Source organism: Hippoglossus stenolepis, chromosome 18, assembly GCF_022539355.2.
Source record: "Hippoglossus stenolepis isolate QCI-W04-F060 chromosome 18, HSTE1.2, whole genome shotgun sequence".
In the NCBI taxonomy this organism is placed as follows: domain Eukaryota; kingdom Metazoa; phylum Chordata; class Actinopteri; order Pleuronectiformes; family Pleuronectidae; genus Hippoglossus; species Hippoglossus stenolepis.
The window spans coordinates 1,798,667-1,817,645 of record NC_061500.1 but is presented as its reverse complement, the minus strand read 5'-3'; the positions used below and the strand labels follow the sequence as shown (position 1 = coordinate 1,817,645).

Below are 18,979 nucleotides of genomic sequence, written 5' to 3'. Positions count from 1 at the left end.
GACTCCACTGGTTGTCAGAGAAAATTACTCTACGTCGCATTTTCCTAAGTAAGCGTGGATACCGTTTGACAGCTAGTATCAGGTGGCTCCACCCCCTCGCTCCTCCAAATATGGCATCTTCTGGTTTCAAAACAACAAGATGGCGCTGAACAAGATATCAAACTGGAGGCTTCGAAACAGCAGCTCACAAACCAGTGGGTCTAAATTAACCACATCCTAAAACCTTCAGGATCAACCGAAGCTCCAACTGTGAGCCTGATCGTATCCCCCGACATCTGCTTCAGGAGCAAATCCCCTCAGCCAGATTCAGACATTTGTTTCTTTGAGTCCTTCCAGAGGAGCAGCAGCAGATTAATGCCCCTGGTCACAGAGACGCTTGTTCAGATACCACATATGTCTGGAGTATCGGGGTGTCCGTATACTTTGACAGCGTGGTGTCTGGCTTCTATTTTCTGGATTAAATCTTTAGTTTCCGTTTGAGAACAGTCGCCTACATTTGGTTTTGGATCATCACCAGAGATATAAAAGCACAATAACGCAAATGTGCTTATGTTTCGCTTTGCAGAAGGAGGTGTCACGTCCTCCCAAATGGTGGTACTTTCTTTTAAAGCTCGGGTGTTGTAAATCTTCTTGATATATACCCCTGCCTTCCAAGAACACAGCAGCAGGGAAACAACTTCATAAAGCCGCATTTATTGGATAATTGGTCCTTCAAATGGCTTCAAGCTGTCAAAGGATGGCCATCCAACAGGCAGCAGGCCGGAAAATGAGAGAAAAGAGGAAAGTGGAGGGGGGGGAAGAAAAAAACAAAACACCAACAAATGTCCCTTTTAACATCCTCTTAACCACGGGCTAGAAACACTGTGTGGAAGCGACGGTTTCAGCCTCAAGTTATTGCAAACACAAAGCTGTCAAATAAGACAAACAACCTCTAATACACAACAGATACTCTCAACTTGTTTGGTTTAACATTCCACGACGGTGCACGGACGACTCAGTGGAGCGGAGCCGCCACACACGTCTTTCTCGAAGTTATATCTCCATACAACTAAACTCCAGTATGGTGATTTGATTTCGAAGAAACTCATTCGCTGGTTGGATAATGTTCAGATGCAACATTCATTCTGAGTGAATGAAGCACTAAGCTGCAGAGGCATCAGGAGCGATGGAGGATCTAAGAAGCATCCGACTGTCGCACCGGAACCAAAGTTCCCATCCAGAGTCGTGTGTGTTTGGTTCAGGCAACAAAAACTCTTTGGTTAAGGTTCAGGAAAGATCACAGATTTGATTTAATTCAAGATGATTAATGAATTTTTCCCAGTTACACCAGACATCCTTATCTAATCTTGACCAAATTGAGCGGCTAGACAAAACCATAAATCACTTAAATCCCAGTACAGCACCTACAGTCGCCTCATCGAGGCCAAACAACATAACAAGAACAGGAAGTGTCTGATAATCTCAAAACGTCCAAACTCACATCTCAACACCACCGTCTGAATTTTTACATTACAGAAAGTTCGTTTGCAAAGTAAAGGAAAGTGGTAAAAAAGAATCCTGGACAAAATTAAATAAAGAAGCTCACAAACACACACGGTGAAAATAATCCACCTGTAATAAAGCTGCACTGTCTCCAAGTGGATATTGTATAGGATCAGATATTTGTATATTATCCGTGAAGATTTTATTGAACACGTTCAGTATTAATTGAATTTCAAGAACAAAAAACATATTTGTTGTTTCAGTTCAGTTGCATAGAAACACGGGTTTTAGGAGACGAAGCCAAGTCATCTGTCGAGTCACTCAGGACGAGAACAGGTCGTTTTTTTCTGGGTCGTCACAAAGAGTCAGAGTCAAGTTTGTAGAGTAAATACAAGTCGGGTCGTAATTAGGTTTGATTTGAGAACGAGTGGGAAGAGACAGAAGGAAAGAAAGGAGAGAAAGAAGAGAGAGAAAGGAAAAGAGGAAAAAGTAAGGGAGAGAGAGAGAGAGAGAGAGAGAGAGAGAAATGTTTGGAGTGAGGAGTTCTTGCTATTCACAGTCCTGACAGTGTGGAATGTGAGAGGGGAGATCAATGTGGTATCTCACACACACACACACACACACACACACACACACACACACACACACACACACACACACACACACACACACACACACACACACACACACACACACACACACACACACACACACACACACACACACACACACAGCCAGATGTTCTTTGACCAATGAGGAAGCTGTGGTCTGGTCTCCTCAGGTCAACCCGCATGTGTCTCTCATGCACACACACACACACACACACACACACACACACACACACACACACACACACACACACACACACACACACACACACACACACACACACACACACACACACACACACACACACACACACAGAGACACACACACTTTACTTCTATTACATATTCACTGCTTGTTCAATTGCCACCATTTTATCAATGAAGCAATCCCAGTTTGCAGCTCAGGTCCAATGAGCAAGGCCTTAACACACTGTCAGGGTTACGAGTTCAATTCCCCCGTAAGCCAGGCGCTAACATAATACAGGTGCAGGTGCACTGAGCAAAGCTTTAACACCGTCGATGGAAGGTTGTCGGTTCAAATCTGCAGACCAGTCTTTCCCTCTGTCTTTTCCTCTCGTTATCAACGGCTGCTGAGGAGCCTTTTAGCAAAGCACTGAACCTAACAGAATTTACTGTGAATGTGCCAGTGTGAGTAAAATCTAGAGATGGAGACAATAAAAGCATAAATAAGAGTATGACAAAAAATATGTGATGATAAATAAAACTTAAAAATTGAGTCAATCAAAACAAAGCAACCAATCAGGGCAGAGAATCACAACATCCGAGGTCGAAGGTCAGGATCTGTGACAGGAATGTGTCACTAGACGCTCGTCCACGATCTCTGTTTTCCTCAAGGGCACTCGGGCAGGACTCAGCGTCTCTCTGTCTCCATAACTCGCCCCACGCAGTCCGACAGAACTCCATTAGAAAAACGTCTAAAACAAGACTAAACACTGGGACTGTGAAATAACCCAGTTTCACACTGGACCAAAACACCAATTAAACGTCAGGGAAGAGCATCCAAATGAACACAAACACAGCCAGAGACGGTGGCATAAATTCACTGCTGATACTGGAGAGTGTGTCTGTGTGTGTGTCTGTGTGTCTGTGTGTGTGTGTGTGTGTGTGAGTGTGTGAGAGGGAGGGAGTTTCGGAAAATGTAGTTTTTTTTTATTTTACATGAACAAAAACACAGTAATGCCACACACATCGACACAGCGCATGCACACACTCTCTCTCTTTCTCTCTCCTCTCCGTGCAGACACACACACATCCATCCATGTACTTCTATCTTAGTAAAGACACTCATCGGTATAATGCACTTGCCATTCAGCCTCTTACCGAACATGAACCATCACAACTAAATGCCTGAACCTAATTCTGTCCTGAATCGTCTTCACCCTCAATCAAACCTTTAAAAAGTGAGGACAAGCAAAGATGTCCTCACTCCGTAAGGTCTATGGTCCTCACAAATATATAAGTACAAATACAAGTGCAAGTGCAAGTACACACACACACACACACACACAAACACACACTGTCTGGCCTGTCACAGGACCAGATGGCACTAGGGGTGTTCCAGACAATTTACAGTTTTTTGTGTGTTTGTGCATGTGTGTGTGTGTGTGTGTGAGAATGTGCATGAGTGTGTGTGTGGAGAAGGGGGGGTTGGAAAATATATCTACTCCACACACACACACACACACACACACACACAGACACACACACACAGACACACACACACAGGGACTTGGCAGTGCCACTCCGGTGCCAGCGCTGCCAAAGACTTAGAATAAAACAAAAGCTGGGACGAACCATTGCGCCGCTCCCCCGCTCTGTCCCTCCCCCCGCTCCGAAGCAGATGGTTTAACCTGCTGATCTCTGCAGTGTGAAGGTTCAGTGTGTCTCCGACAAGTCAGCTCACATCACGTTCGTTCACGAAACACCTCGACACACGGATTCTCATCGTATAGACACTCTACGAAGCAAATATATGTGTGTGTGTGTGTGTGTGTGTAGACGTTTCACCTAGTTTGAGATGAAGGGTTTGGAAGGGCGGAAGGAAAAAGGAGGAAAAGGAGGAAAAGGAGGAAAAGGAGGATGGACGTGCATAAGATGAGGATGAGAGAGTCTTGCCTTGATAAAATCATTCCAACACATATAATGATTATAACTTATAAAATCTATTCGTTTTATAAACATCTTTTTCAGTGGTTTCCTCTGCACCTTCATTATATCCTCTCTCCGTTGCTTCTCTCTCTTTTTGACCAGATCCTTCTCTCGGATGAAGCTGAATAATTAACCCTTGGAACCGGATGCATATTGTTTTCAGAGATGTCATCAGTTGGAAAGAGTAAGTCATGTGGATTTCATTCATAAAAGGAAAAAGGACGACATCTCAACATGCTTCTCACTGAGGAACGTGATCAGCCTTGAGGTCAGATTTAGGACACTGTGTTTTGTGTCGAAGGCAAATAGAAGGAAGTGGAAGAGGAAACGTGACATAAGAGCAGGAAGCAATGGTTTAATGTTGAAGGTCGGAAGAAGGAAAAACAATGTGGAAGCAAATAACAACAAACAAGTGACGGAGGAGAAACAGGATGTTTCGCATCGAAAGAATCAACAACAGGAGTCTGAGTCTAAAGGAAAAACTCAATGGCAACAGTTCGAAGACTGTGTGAAGAACAAAAAGTGAAGAGGATGAGGAAGAAGGTAACAGGGGATGAAGAGTGAGAGACGGAGAGAACGAGTGAAGAAGAGATAGTGGACAGAATAAAGATGGATAAGAATGAGAAAGGAGGAAGGAACCAGGGAAAAGAAAAATACAAAGATTGAAGAGGAAAGAAGGGAGAGTGATGAAGAGGAAGCTGAGGAAGAAGGGATGAAGCTGTTGAAAGGGAGGACAAAGAGGAGGATGGCAGGTTGGGATAAGAAAGATAGAAGGACTAAAATGAACATGAAGGAAACGAAGAGAGAAAGAGGATCCAGAGGAAGATTAGTTAGGAGGTGAGAGGGTGAAGAAATGGACGATAGTGATGAAGAGGAGCTGAGTGAGGACGCAGAGGAAGATAAAGGTGGAATCAGCTGCTCCGACATTTGATTCCCAAACCTTGAACTTCTCAATTAACAGCCGCCATTTTTCCATAACACACCTCTTCAGCCTTCAGGTTAGCCACTCACTCACACACACACACACACACAAACACACAAACAAGACACACAGGTTTCAACGTTAAACTCCCAAAACAATTTTGCTTGTCACACACTTAGACATACAAGCATAAACACACACACACACACACACACACACACACACACACACACACACACACACACACACACACACACACACACACACACACACACACACACACACGCCGCCGCCTCCCAGAATAAGTTGGCTGCTTCTAATTGGAGTGGTGTTTGTAGCTGAGAGGTGTTGAGCGCTGCTGTAATTGCCAGGCAGGCTGGTTGACGTTTTCTGTCTCTTTATTTTTTAAGGATTGGGTAATTAGGCTCGGTGACTGCGATTGTGCCGCCACTGCCGCCGGTACAAGCGAACAGGTGTGCCGAAACACACGACACCTCGCCGACGTCACACGCGGACCGCGGAGCGAGGAGAGGAGCTGTTCAGCGGCGATGAGGGGGGGCCCCCGAGCCGCGAGGTTTCACCAAAAGATACCGAAGAGGAAGTAAACCGTGTTCGCCGCAGGCGGTGGTGGTGTGGTGGTGGAGGTGGAGGTGCTGGTGGCGGCGGGGGGCAGGTATTCAGTTACCTTCGGCTCATTGGACGAGAGGAGATGAACAGATTGTGCGACTGAGCGGGAAAAGAAAAGAGACGTGTGAATGTAACTAATAACTGAAGAATGAGAGTCAGCGGCTAAACGGAGAGAAGAGGTGTTTATAGATAAATGCAGAAATGACAACGCCAACGTGATCATATTTAGCAGGTACCAGGTTTTCCACGTTAAAAACATAGACTGTAAATAAAGATGGACGACAAGTGTCTGGATCGCCCCCTGGTGGCCGACTGCAGTACACGTCATAAGCCCGGCATCCCCCCATGTAACGTATCTGGGTAAACCAAAAACTGAAAATTAGACAGGAAGTGACCTCACCTTGAAGAAACCAATCGGATCTTTACAGACGCGAACTAAGGACAAGATCCCTCATCGGTAAATGTAACGGTGGGAAAACCTCGTCCAATCAGAGCCAGTGAGGAGGAGAATAAAACATTTGCTTCCTGTGGCAAAGCATATCCACAGTTTGGCTTTAAATGGAATTCAACCTGACCCAAGATAAAAGATTGTGTTTGAAGTTGACGTAGATCCTCACAACATAGGAAATATAAAGCAGTCAATGAAATGCTGTCGAAACAAAACCTAGTAACGTCTAAAAAAATGTGGTTCAATTGTAACGTTCTACATCGTCTTTGACCCACAAACCGCACAAACTAAACATGAACAAAGCACCGACAGACTCACACCAGATAAAAACCAGAGTGAAGTCAAAGAAACACGACTCACAAACTGATCTAAACTCAGCAGCCCCGGCCCAGCTCATCCCAGCTCCGTCTTCTGGGAAAACATATGGAGCTCCGACTCGGTAGCGAGTCAGCGCGCCGAAGCAAGCGGCACGTCAATCTCCTGAGCTTTGGGTGAAAAAAAAATTATAAAAACACACAAATCCATGTCGAGTTCTCACAGACTTTAACCTTGAAATCACTGCCATTATTAGCAGAGTCATTATTAGCATTAGAAAAGTAAATGGGGCTAATAATATTTGCCATTATAGCTAAAAACGCCTATTAATCCCTAATCCGCACCACAATTAGGAGCATGGTTGGATGTTTTTGTGAGTCGTTCTGCTTTGACGGGGAAACGAGACAATTTAGCCGCCTCAGAGCCGAGAGAAGGTGGGAGGGTGAGGCATTAAGCTACTGGCTCCTGCGCTCCGTCTCTATTTTGAAAGCGATCAGCCGGGCTGGTTTTGAGTGACGGGCGTAACGGAGGCAGATTTGACTGAATAGAGACAAGAGGGTGGCGGTGGGGGCGTCGCTCGCCGCAGCGAAGCGCGTTATCTGTCTCGGTACAAGTGCATCAAATCAAACGGGAGAGGGGATATTATTAAAGCAGCCTCCTTTTTTCTCCGCTGTGAACTGTGACTTAATAAGCTATGCCAATTAGAGGAACAAAAATCAGGCGTGCCATCGGGGCTGTATCTGCCCTCGTCCAAATTTCTGTGCTAACGCGTGAAGCTCGCTGGCAGCGGCGACGGCGCTGGTGTGTCCTCCCTGCTTGTCTTTGGGTTTTGACAAGAAAAGGAAGAGGAGGCGGAAGGAGGGACCAAAATAAAACAGGATAAAGATTATTGATGTGATCTCCCTGAAAGCTGATCTGGACCAGGCGGGCTTTGTGAATCGTGGGACGTTACAAACACCGGTGTGAGTCCTTCTCAAGTAAAGTTAGTCACGTTTGCCACAGATGAACTTTTCTGGAGTTTCAGACACACAAGGGTCGGAACTCTTTCATGAACAAGAGGTTTCACTTTGTTATTCTGTTGTTTAGTGCTGGTTGATGCAAAGAGGCAGTTTTATACAAAACAAATCGAGAAACAAGAGAAAGGGTTTAAGAAGTACAGAGTCTCTATAAGTTATCTTAATTATCGTAATCTTGAAACTCATCAGCTTTCGTCTCATGATGAATTAGCCTCTGGGGCAACCAACGATATTCTGGGGCGACATTGTTTATCATTGTGGACGAGCTCAGTTCATCTGTGGCTTAACCACGGTGCCGTAATCTGCAGTATGTATCCTGCAGGGGGCGCTATTATCATCTCAAACGTGATTGGTCTAACTTGAGATTTTAGAAACTTGAATTCTGTATATTCACATGTGTTTATAGAAATCAGTATCTTAAGACTCTGAGTAAAACTGCTGTAGCTCACGAGTCAGCGTCGTAGCCTTCACACCGTCCTGCTGCTGAGTATTAGTCCTCCGCTTAAAATAGTCCAGACGCAACATTTCCTCCTGTGAATCTGTCTGAGGAAACTACCGAGACTTTTTTTTTTTCTTAAGGTGTAACTTTAGATTTATGAAACGCCAGCGGGTTTGGACACGAGACTCAGTCTGAGGTTTACTGGTTGACTGGTTGTTGACAATGAGAATACAACACCAGATTTATTTGATCCTCTTCTTGCTCTTTCTTCTTCTTTCCCTCCTCTCTTCCATCTGTTTCTCCATCTTTCCCTTCTTCTATCTCCAGGTCTTTCTTACCCTCTCTTTCTTCTTTCCTTTCTAACCCTTCCTTTCCTTATTTCCTTAATTTCAGTTTCTTTCTGCTGTCACTCCAGGAAACATTTTGTCCATCTTTCGTTGCCAACTTTATGTTCCACGGCAACAGGGAGGATGATTTGCCCCCCCCCAACTACACACACACACATGCTCACACACATCAGAATCTCCTCAGATCTCACACACATCTTTACACTCTCACACACACCTTCCAACACCAGTGACAGGGAGACAAACAGCGGATCTGAGAGGTTAGAAGAATGTCAAAAAAAAAAAAAGAGGAAAAACACCAAAACCAGCCAAGACCTGAAATAGACGAGTGGCATTGGCGTCTGTGGCTTTGACAGGCGGAGTGAAGCCGCTCGCTGTACGGCTTCATCCAGGAGGAGATTAGAAACACACACAGTTTGAAGTGTGCATTATCTTTCCAGGGATGATCCCGAAATAAACAACAGCAACGGCGAAATCTCCCAATAATTAAAACGCCTAATCCACTTCCTGGTTGGTGATGACCGTGGGCTGAGCGTGTCAGCTGGGACTCGTGGGGATTGTGCGGCGTTTATGTTTAGATGCGCTTTTGTGCATTAAGGTGAATTTATCGCCAAAAAAAAACGAAGACTTACGTGAGACGTGGCGGGGGCTTCAAAACAAAATGTCACTCCCCGTCCTCAAAAGCATCAGACAAAGCGTTTCCTAAAACCCGTTATTATTCCTCCGCCTCTCGTCCGACTGACGGTATTTTTAACACTTTTATCCGGGCTCTCGTCTCCTTTAAGTCCTCGTCTCTCTGTTTACGTTTAGTAAACTCCACCTGTTTCCAAAGAACCGTCGTTTCTCTTTTCTCCAGGAGAAGATTCATGTCTCTATCGCACTTTGATAGATTGAGGTTTCCGTCCCTCCACCAAGTTCATTTGCAGTGTTTCAGCTATTTGCTGTTTTGTATGTGCAAATTGAAAATGCAAACCAATCAGCTGGACGTACATACACTGTTTTCAGAGTTTCAAGTCCCGCCCCTTTGTCTTTCTGTGCACACCCACTTTAACTGTGGTTTCTTCACCATTGAACTCTCTATGCTCTGCAGCCGCACGAGGAGATTCCTCTATGTTCCAGCTGATTTCTACCTGAAGAGGAGCTGCTCTTCTTCCTCTTCTTCCTCACATGTTGCACTGCTGCATCACACTCATCCAATCTGCAGCGTCGACCAGTTTATGAAACATTCACTTCTCCACAGATTTGCATACAGATGTCACTTCAGTCACAGCCACTCGAGCGTCGCTGCCCCGACTGTGACCCGTGGTTCTTTAAAGTCACCACATCTCAACTGCTCAGCATTTTTCAAACCTTGCCACAGAACACGAGTGGATGTTTACTGCTGGATTATACGGTGCAGTGCAGCTGAATGGGAGCATCTGCATTTGTTATGCTCCTCCGCTTGTTTATTCAGCTTTTTCCTTGAATCGCTCTCCGGTCTGCACGTGAAGTTATAACCCTGTTAACCTGCAGTAAATGGCCCCCGCTCCGTGTCGGCGTGTCCCATCCTCTGGCCTCACACCAGCCTTTGGAAACCGCCGCTCTCATGGCTGTGTAGGTCTGTGGAGTTCTAATTAGCTGCATTCACAAACAGCGCCGGGCTCATCAAAATGCCGAGGCCTGCAGAAAGCCACAGCAGGGGTGAGCAGAGTGTGTGTGTGTGTGTGTGTGTGTGTGTGTGTGTGTGTGTGTGTGTGTGTGTGTGTGTGTGTGTGTGTGTGTGTGTTGCATCTTGTACATGAGGGTGTTTCAATGTGTGCACATAAAAAAACAGTGTGATTTGTGTACAGCAATGAGTGTCAGTGTGTGTGTGTGTGTGTGTGTGTGTGTGTGTGTGATCACCAGTGTGTGTTCCTGCATCAAAAGAGGAAAAAAAAAAACAATTCCAAAATGAAGATCCACGGCGAAGCAGCAAACCGAGGCCTAACAGCCGCTGCAAATTCTACAAAAGCAGAGGCTTCTTTTTTTTTTTTTCCCGGGGAATCGTAACACTTGTCGTCCTTCCTCTACATTTGTATGCACGGCACGGGAGCAAAGAACAACATCACCGAAACCGCCGAGCACAAACAACAACAACAACAACAACGCGGTAAACAAAGAAGACGTCTCGGCATCTCTCTGTTTTCCAGCCAACTGACAAAATGGCTTCCCAACGCCGTTTAGAGGCAAATTACAAGAGCGTGAGTAACAGAGACGACCCGGTTGGTTTTCAGCAGAAAGCAGCAACATGCACACGCTGATCAAACTGATGATATCACAGCAACATTTCATTAAAACACTGAGAGACACGTGACAACAAAGAGGTGAAACACAGATCTGTGCATCGTGTCCTCTCTTTGTTGTTTGTCAAATGTTGGGACACACAAATTGTGAAGTATTTTCTATTGCTATTTGTGTATTTATTTACACAATATATTCATTGCAAATAGTGTCCTAGATAGAATTCCTCCTTCATCAACTAATATAAAAAAAATCTATATAGATGGACGGATCCTGTTGTGTAAAGATTAGACAACATTTAGCTATTTGACAACAAACTGCACATCCACACACATTTTAAGTTTCTAGCCACCAGATGCACATCGAGGTCGATCCCACTCCAGTCCAGCAGGTGGTGCTAAACCACGTGTTTGGTAACTGACAGAAATGCCAGAAGAAGAAAAACGTACAGTCAAAGAAAGTATGACCATATATTTAAAACCCCCAAACCAGGACGCTTAGCGTGTGCCGCACATTAATGCACACGTATGTTCTCATGCACAGATCCTAGGTATTTTCAACAAGGTGTTTGAACTTCAGAGCTAAACGCACCTTTCGAGCCGCCAGCGTCACTTTGACACTTGGTTTTGATTCAGGTTAACGACTGATGACACACTGGCTGATTGACACATACACACCAAGCAGTGTTGTGTAAGAATTAACTTTAAATTCACACTGAACTGACAGCGAGTGACTGGACAGAGGCAAAAGTGAACGAGTGGATGAATCACACGTTATTGATCAGATCTCACAGCTCGGGCTCGTTTTCTCCCAAGTTGTTTGAGCAGTCAATACACTTGAAGTGTGGTCAAACACTGTTGGTGCAGTTCTATCGTGAAGCAGCTGGAGGTGACCACATGATTGAAAAACAAAAGCCTGGTACGAGGTCTGTGATACCAGGGGAACGATGCATGTGCCCTCACCAACACAACACATCAGCAAAGGTGCAGCACAACTGGATTTTAAAGGAAATGGGAGGGAGGTGATTCTCTGGTTTATCTCCCAAAATGCACCTGTGATTAAATAAGACACTTAGAACAACACTGAGCAGCAAACTCCTGATTCTCTGATGTTAAACCAGCAACAGTGAATCTTCACGACCTGCTGCACATTTGAAGTTTCACATTCAAACATTTTACAGCCACAAAAACCCACCGTGCCTGTTAGACACCAGCAAAACACAGTGAACTGATCTCCACAACACACACACACACACACACACACACACACACACACACACACACACACACACACACACACACACACACACACTCACTCACTCACATGCACACAAACAGAGGCCGGAAAGAATGAGCGCAGCACATCAGAAAAACAGGAAGTCTCCTTCAGGAATGAACTCGAGAAGCTGAAAAACAAACGCATCTCCTTAAAAACGCAGAAACATGAAAAGTCCCCTCACAACACGGACGTCCACGTGTTATTAACTGTGACGTCGAGCAGGAGAGAACAGCAACAAACAACTTCATCATATTCAAGCTCTTCAGAAATCCAGTGTGTGTCAACCCGCTGCAGAAAACAGTCTTTAACATGAGAACTTATATATTTCCTCCTGTCTGAGCGTATGTTAAAGATGGGAGAATATATCTGTGACTCAGAAAGTAAGCAAATCGATGGACCCGTCTGATACCACATGTTTCAGTATTTCAGTTTCACTTGGTTTTCCTGGAAGTAGCTTCTGCTTCGCTGCTCAGAAACATCAGTCGCTGGTAAGAACTGGTTTTACAGCAGCAAAGAAGAAGTGATTTCCAGTAGGGTTAGCGCTAGCGATCGCAAGCTAACGCGTCCGAAATTTCGTAACTTCAGTTCTAAGTGGTTTTGTGTATTTCTAGATGTGTTTAGTTGTGTTGTTTTTTCAGCTCTGACTATCAAACTAGATGATACAATAATTTTTCAAAGGGTTTAACGTGAGCCTGGCCGCACAACAATGATAGTAATCGTCACTTTACACAGGGTCAGTAGCGTAAGTACAGCTGTAAATATATGTATATATATACGTCTTTAAATGCACTGGTTTCTGATCGGTACTTATCTGCAAAATTTGTTCCCAACTGATAAAATTAAATACGAACAATTCGGAGAGTCTGCGAAACATTTAGGTTCAAACCAGCTCCAGATAACAGCTTCCAATAGGAACTCGTCAAATTTGACTTCCGTCACTTTCAAACTCTGTCTCACAAGCACCGAGCAAAACCTCTCAGCCAATAGAGACTTTTCTATGATTTACACAGGATCCTATGTTTTCTTCCACATTCCGACTCCAAAGCAAACGAACACATGGAAATCAGAACGACTTCCCAACTTGGGAAACGAGAGCTTCAATGCAGCAGGTGAACGTCACACACAGTAAAAACAAAATAAACCAAACACACTGAAATGAAAGCAGCAACATTTAAGTACAGAGAATACAGGACCAACCAGAATCTTCATAGAACATATGAGCCGCTTGTATTTTGAAGAAATGCAATTTTTCAAGTCAAGTCGAAATAGTGTTCCACAAGCAAAACAGCATAAAAACCGCAAAACAGCATCTGCACGTCCCAAACATGGTTCCCCCCCGAAAAAATCCAAACAGCAAGCGAAGCAGCAGCGAGCAGGTGGAAGAGGAAGAAGAGGAGGAGGAGGCTGAGAAAGAAAAAGAAGAAGAAGAAGAAAGAGGAGGAGGAGGAGAAAAATAAGAGGAGAAGGCTGACGTACTTGAGCCGGAGAAATGTCCGCTCCCCAGGGAGGTCGGGCCGTTCTTTCCACTGCTAACAGGAGGGGAAAACATCTACAAGACAAACAGAGCGCACGTTACCTCCGAGAGCACTGACACCGCAGACAGCAAGACACATCACCACAGACACATCACTGCAGCTACACATGAGAAGCTCCGTTCCAAAGCGCCGCCGCAACATTTGGCCGAGAGAACAGCGTCGCCAGATTCTCACACACTTTACGATCTCGCTGTGAAATTTTAACGGTCACTCAGTTTGCTTTGTTTTTTATCTCGTCAGAGCTTCGTTTCTGCTTTTCAATCACTCGTATTTTAACTGTAAAGAGGAAGAAATGAAAAGAGCTGCGTATCTCAGGTGCTAAATAACAGCTTTGAGATATACATTTCAAAAGGGAACCTAAAGTTCTCAAACGTTATTTGTCTTTACAAGATTTTTCTGTCTGATCAAAGAGGAAATAAACTAAATTATAAATCTGAGTAAAGGCTGCAGAGGTGGGACTGAATCTCTGTTTCACACGTTGGATTTACGTCTCTGATTTTAGCTAAAATGTCCTTAATTTAGTCCAGAGTCATTGAAATGCAATTAGTTCAGCATTAGGAGTGAGTCGAGTCCCAAGTCAGGTAGATTAAGTCAAAACAGGAACATCCCACATCGAGTTCAAAGTAAAGACTAACAAGTCCACGGTCCAACGTCAGGTCGGGTAAATCCTGCGTCTGATTCCAAGTCAGGTCCAACAAGGATCGAGTCAAACACCAGGACAAGGAAAGTCCCAAGTCGAGTCTCAATCAAGTCGAGTCTCAGTCAAGTCCATTTCTCTGTTTTTTTAACCTAAATTTAAAGACATTTACATTTTTCAACAGAGAAACTACTGTTTTTGTTTGACCTATTTCTTATGAAACAGATTTGACCTATTTTAAAGTAAAACTAATCAGACTATTTGTTTGTTTGTTTGTTTGACCTGATTGTCTACGTAGTTGATTTAAGTAGAAACAAAAGGTTTTCATTTTTAAAACAGGTGGATTCGAGGAACGTCAGTCACAACAAGTCAAATGATTAGAACCTAAGTCACGAGCCTCTGATGTTAAAGTTTAAAATCATCATATCTGTGGCTTAAGTCTGGCTTTAGTCTGAGTCCACACCTCTGGCTGCCGGGGTTTGGATCCGTACTCTAAACGTACGGAGGTTCGATACCCAGCCGTCAACCACGACTCTCACAGACGTGAAGGGTTCATTTTCCAAAACACCGTGGCGACGTTTGAAGAAAAGCAGAAAGAAAAATCAAATTCCTCATTCAGCGTCTGTGAAGAATAAACAGGATCCAATCACTCCAGTCACCTGCTCACCTTTCACAAAAATGTGTTTTCGCTCTCGAGTGTCACTTTATCCGAATGTTGGACGGCTCATTTTGGAACGAAGCGCTTCACATCTACTTCATATCTGACTTAAACATATGAGATAATCATCAGAACTAGTTGCCATCTGCTCTACACATCTACAGGAGAAAGAATCAAGCCCATACAAAGACAGAGACTGCGGCTGAATGTTGATTCCTGCTGTGTGACTGAGCGAGCGACTGGAAAGCTTCACAGAGAAACGCTATCAAAGTGAGACATCTGACCCCCGCAGATAACCTCTCTGGATAAATATCAGGCCTGCGTGTGTCGCTGTGTTTGAAGCCGAAACCTCTGATCCTGAACACACTCCAGCTTCCACGCGCTCAGACGCTAAAAACACTTTTAGGGGTTTTTTTTCAGGGGAAAATCTTTTTCTTCTTTTTGGATCGTAATTGAAACCCTCGCTAGAAGAGGCAGCAGCGACCAGCGCTGGATCTGCGGTCGTTCCTGAACGCAGCCTGTTGGGCCTGCGAGCGTGCACGTGGGACGGTGGACGGTGTTTTATCTCCGTCACAGCTGCGACGCACAGAAAACAAGTGTTCGGGAGACAAAAGATCCGGTTGTGATCATTAGCGGGTTTTCTATCGATATCCCCGTCGAAGCATTTTCAGCTGTCTCAGCTTGTGGGCGTGTAAAGACAGATGATCGCATAAATTAATGCTCGACCTGCATTTATAATGAGACGAGACACGTTTAGGCTGCTGCTGCCCTCCTTTGTTTCATTTTCTGTTCTCCACAAATATGACTTAAGTCACACTGATTAATGTTTTCATAAACGTGTAAATATCTTTCACACAAATACATTTTATTAGCTTTTTTTTTTAAATCCCATCATATCCTTAATTAATGGTTACTTGAAAGTATGTGTGTGTCACTGAATGATGGATTCAATGTGAATCTATTCAAGATTATTATTTATTTCCTATTATATTATTACTTTAGTGTTTATTGTATAAACAGACTTCCTCTATGTGTTGTATAAATGTATATTTATATCATGAGCATATTTCTATAAAGGCCCATTTTGTCTCTGAAGTTCTTTTTAATTAACATCAGTCAACGATTAAATTATTCTATTTTTAGCTATTTTTCTAATAATATTTGACTCATAATATTCTGTGCAGGGATTGAAACGTGTTTCTGGGAGTGTATTATGAATTTAGTGATATTAGTACAAGTAAATATCACAGTAACATTAATGTAACATCCGTACAGGGACTTAAAAAGTATGTGTGTGCTTCTAAATGAACAGTTAGCAATTTATTTTACAACTTAAATCTTACTATAGAGATATATTACATTCATTCATTCAGAGATTATTGTGTAGTTATTACATGCAGATTACAACCTGTGCTGTTCTATTGAAAAACCACTGTAATGTTTAATCCGAGCACACGTGTTTTATTGTGTTAATATTTCTACAGAAGTACATTATCTGTTTGTGGTTCTTAATGCTGACGTTACAGATATTTTAGTGTTTACCTTTTGGTGAATATTTCATTAAAACAGACTTTATATTTCTATATTCGGTGATTGTCATGTTAATGGAAGAGTGAGTTATGAGATTTGTGCTGTCATATTGAAAAATCACCATAACTGCATCTACAGGTATTTATCTTGTGTCAGAATCAAATTGTGAAATTATAATATTGTTTTTTAAATTCAAAACTCCTTTAACATTTCCCTCACATTTCTACAGTGAACACTCAGGCCTCAGCTCTCATGTCTTTTCTTTACTGCATTAACATTATTGTAAAAATGTAAACAATCAAAAGGTAAATTTAGTGTTTTAAAATCTGACACAGCATCAAAACCCTCCTCCCTGATTCTGGTGTAAACGTGTCCTCACTGTGTCTCCATGCTTCACAACACAACTTGATGCCCTGGTTTATTTCTCTCTCTCTCTCTTCATTTTGGGGGTGTTTCTGATTCAGATTCAAATTTTTTTTTTTTTATGGTGTGTGTTCCCTCTCTCCTCCTCTTCGGGCCAAAGTTGCTCCCAGAGGAGGAGAGGCTGAGAGAAAACATGGCCGAGAGCGAGGACACTGTTTCCTGTCCGTCAAGTTCAAAACACACACTGAGAGAGAGAGAGAGAGAGAGAGAGAAAAGGAAAAGCCCTAAGTTTAAAACCTGCAGCCGTGAGTTTAACAGCATCTAAAGAGGGTGAGACGAGTGTGGCACATGTCTGTCTCTCAGCCTGTCTGTCTCTCAGCCTGTCTGTCTCTCAGCCTGTCTGTCTGTCCTGCAGGTTCACGATTCCACCCCCGAGCCTCTTGCATGTGCACCACACAGTGCAGAGTGCATGGAGCATGGAGCAGCAGACATTTACACACACACACAGCAAAAGAAAAACATTTTCTGTCTAAAATCCTGTCAAGGGCAGAAGGAAGAAATCAGGCTTCACATTAAAAAGGAAAGAAGGACTTAAAATGAGATATACTACCATGGATGGTGGGAACATTTTCAAATCGCTGTTTCGCATCTATAAGACAACAAAATTACTAATGCAGCATCACAATCCTGTGCACACACAACCACACACACACAGAGATAAATCAAAGAAAGGAAATTTACAAAACCAACAATATGCACGGAGTTTTCTCCAAGTTACAAAAACACACAACTTCTGTGCAGATACTTGAGAAGAGTGAGAGGCATAAATGTGCAGGTTATGTGCCGTGCGTCCATTAAACATGTAAACAGTGGCTGTGTGTGTGTGGAGTGAAGCCCACTGGCATCGAACTACATGTCAGTATATCAGGATTAAACGGGAGAAGGAGATGGATTCGCTTACTGCGCTGAAATCCAGTAAGTCACTCAGTTCCTTGTCTGTTCCCAAAGCTGCCATCCGCTGTTGATGATGCATTTTAGCAAAATCTCCCGGACCTACAGAGACATGGAAACACACGGAGAGAGAGATGGATAGAAGAGGATGGGTGGACGGGCGGACAGAGTGAGAGACAGAGGCAGAGGAGAGGGGAGGAGAGGTGGAAAGACCTCGGCTGGTCGGTGCGCGCAGCTCCGCTCCCGGTTCTCTGCGCCTCCTCCGCCGCCGCCGCCAAATTAATCCAGAGAAACAACCTCAGCGCCGCGATCGCAAAACCTAGTTTCCTCTCATCCTCCGCGGAGCAGGACTCGGTCCCGGGTTCCTGGAGCGGCTGCGGGGGACAGATCGCAAGAAGAAAAAAGAAAAAAGCTGACAGGAAATAAAAGAAGGTGGGTGTGGGGGTGTGGGTGGGGGGGGGGGAGAAGAAGACGGGAGTGGAGTCTTTACGCGCGTGTTTTCGGTGTTTCTGTCCCCCCACCCCGAGCCGAGGCAGTCCGACCTCCCCGCGTCAAGACGCAGTTAGTCCGCGGCGGTGACTGTCACACACACACACTCACACTCACACACACTCACACGCTCACAGACACACACACACACACACAGCATTTGAATAAATAACACGCCGCGTCTCCGCCACGGGGGGAGAGGATCACCTCAGAAACGTGGAGCGGTTCTCCGGGGCCGTGTGTGCGCGCTGCGTGCTGCTCCCGCCCGGGCTCGCGGTGCCCTGCGCTCGGCTGCGGCTGCTGAAGATCCCCGGGTTCACGCAGGACGGGATCCCATGTGCGTCTGGCGCGGGCGAGATAAATGTGTTGGTGCGGCCACCTAGCTTACAGTGAGCTCCAGCACCACCGAGCTGCTGCTGCGGGAGGGAAACTGCACACACATGCATGAGGGAAGCGGGTCTGTTGCTTTGATTGATTGGCTGATTGGTGCCGTGATTGGCTGCTTTGATTCGGGTTAATTGGGCTAATTGGAGAGGGGGTGGATGTTCCTTGGGAGCTGGGGGCCACAACCTCGAGAAAATAAAACTTTTTAAACATCATTCATGTGTTAAAATAGTTTCGTTTTCATGTGTTTGTAATAGATTGTTAATTTATGAAATAATAAATCATTTGAAATTCCCACCTGTTCTGTTTTTATGTATTTTATTTCCTCTTTATTGATTAAACTGTAAAATGAATGGAAACAAGTGTAATTCTTGACCTGCACGGGTCACCACTTCAACCACACCTGCACCAAAACCCTCGTCTGTGGAAATACTTTGTAATACTTTCTGTGTGTGTGTGTGTGTGTGTGTGTGTGTGTGTGTGTGTAGCCCACAGCCTGCAGGTATGAAATGACTGGCCTAT

General features: G+C 44.3%; 1 protein-coding gene across 3 annotated transcripts in view; it reads right to left on the bottom strand.

The window, feature by feature from the left end:
• Positions 1-18,517, bottom strand: part of LOC118098078 (transcription factor 4) — a 156,691-nt gene extending 138,174 nt beyond the window's left edge. The window contains exons 1-4 of one of the 3 annotated variants that reach the window (XM_035141516.2): positions 18,281-18,517; positions 17,595-17,686; positions 17,244-17,282; positions 13,387-13,459 (exon numbers count right to left, since the gene is read on the bottom strand). In XM_035141516.2, the coding sequence (XP_034997407.2) occupies positions 13,387-13,459; positions 17,244-17,282; positions 17,595-17,666 (184 nt within the window). In that variant the 5' untranslated portion in view covers positions 17,667-17,686; positions 18,281-18,517. Of the gene's footprint in view, positions 1-13,386; positions 13,460-17,243; positions 17,283-17,594; positions 18,224-18,280 lie in introns of those variants that run through there. The other 2 variants (XM_035141514.2, XM_035141515.2) reach the window with 2 other exon arrangements.
• Positions 18,518-18,979: the final 462 nt, after the last annotated feature.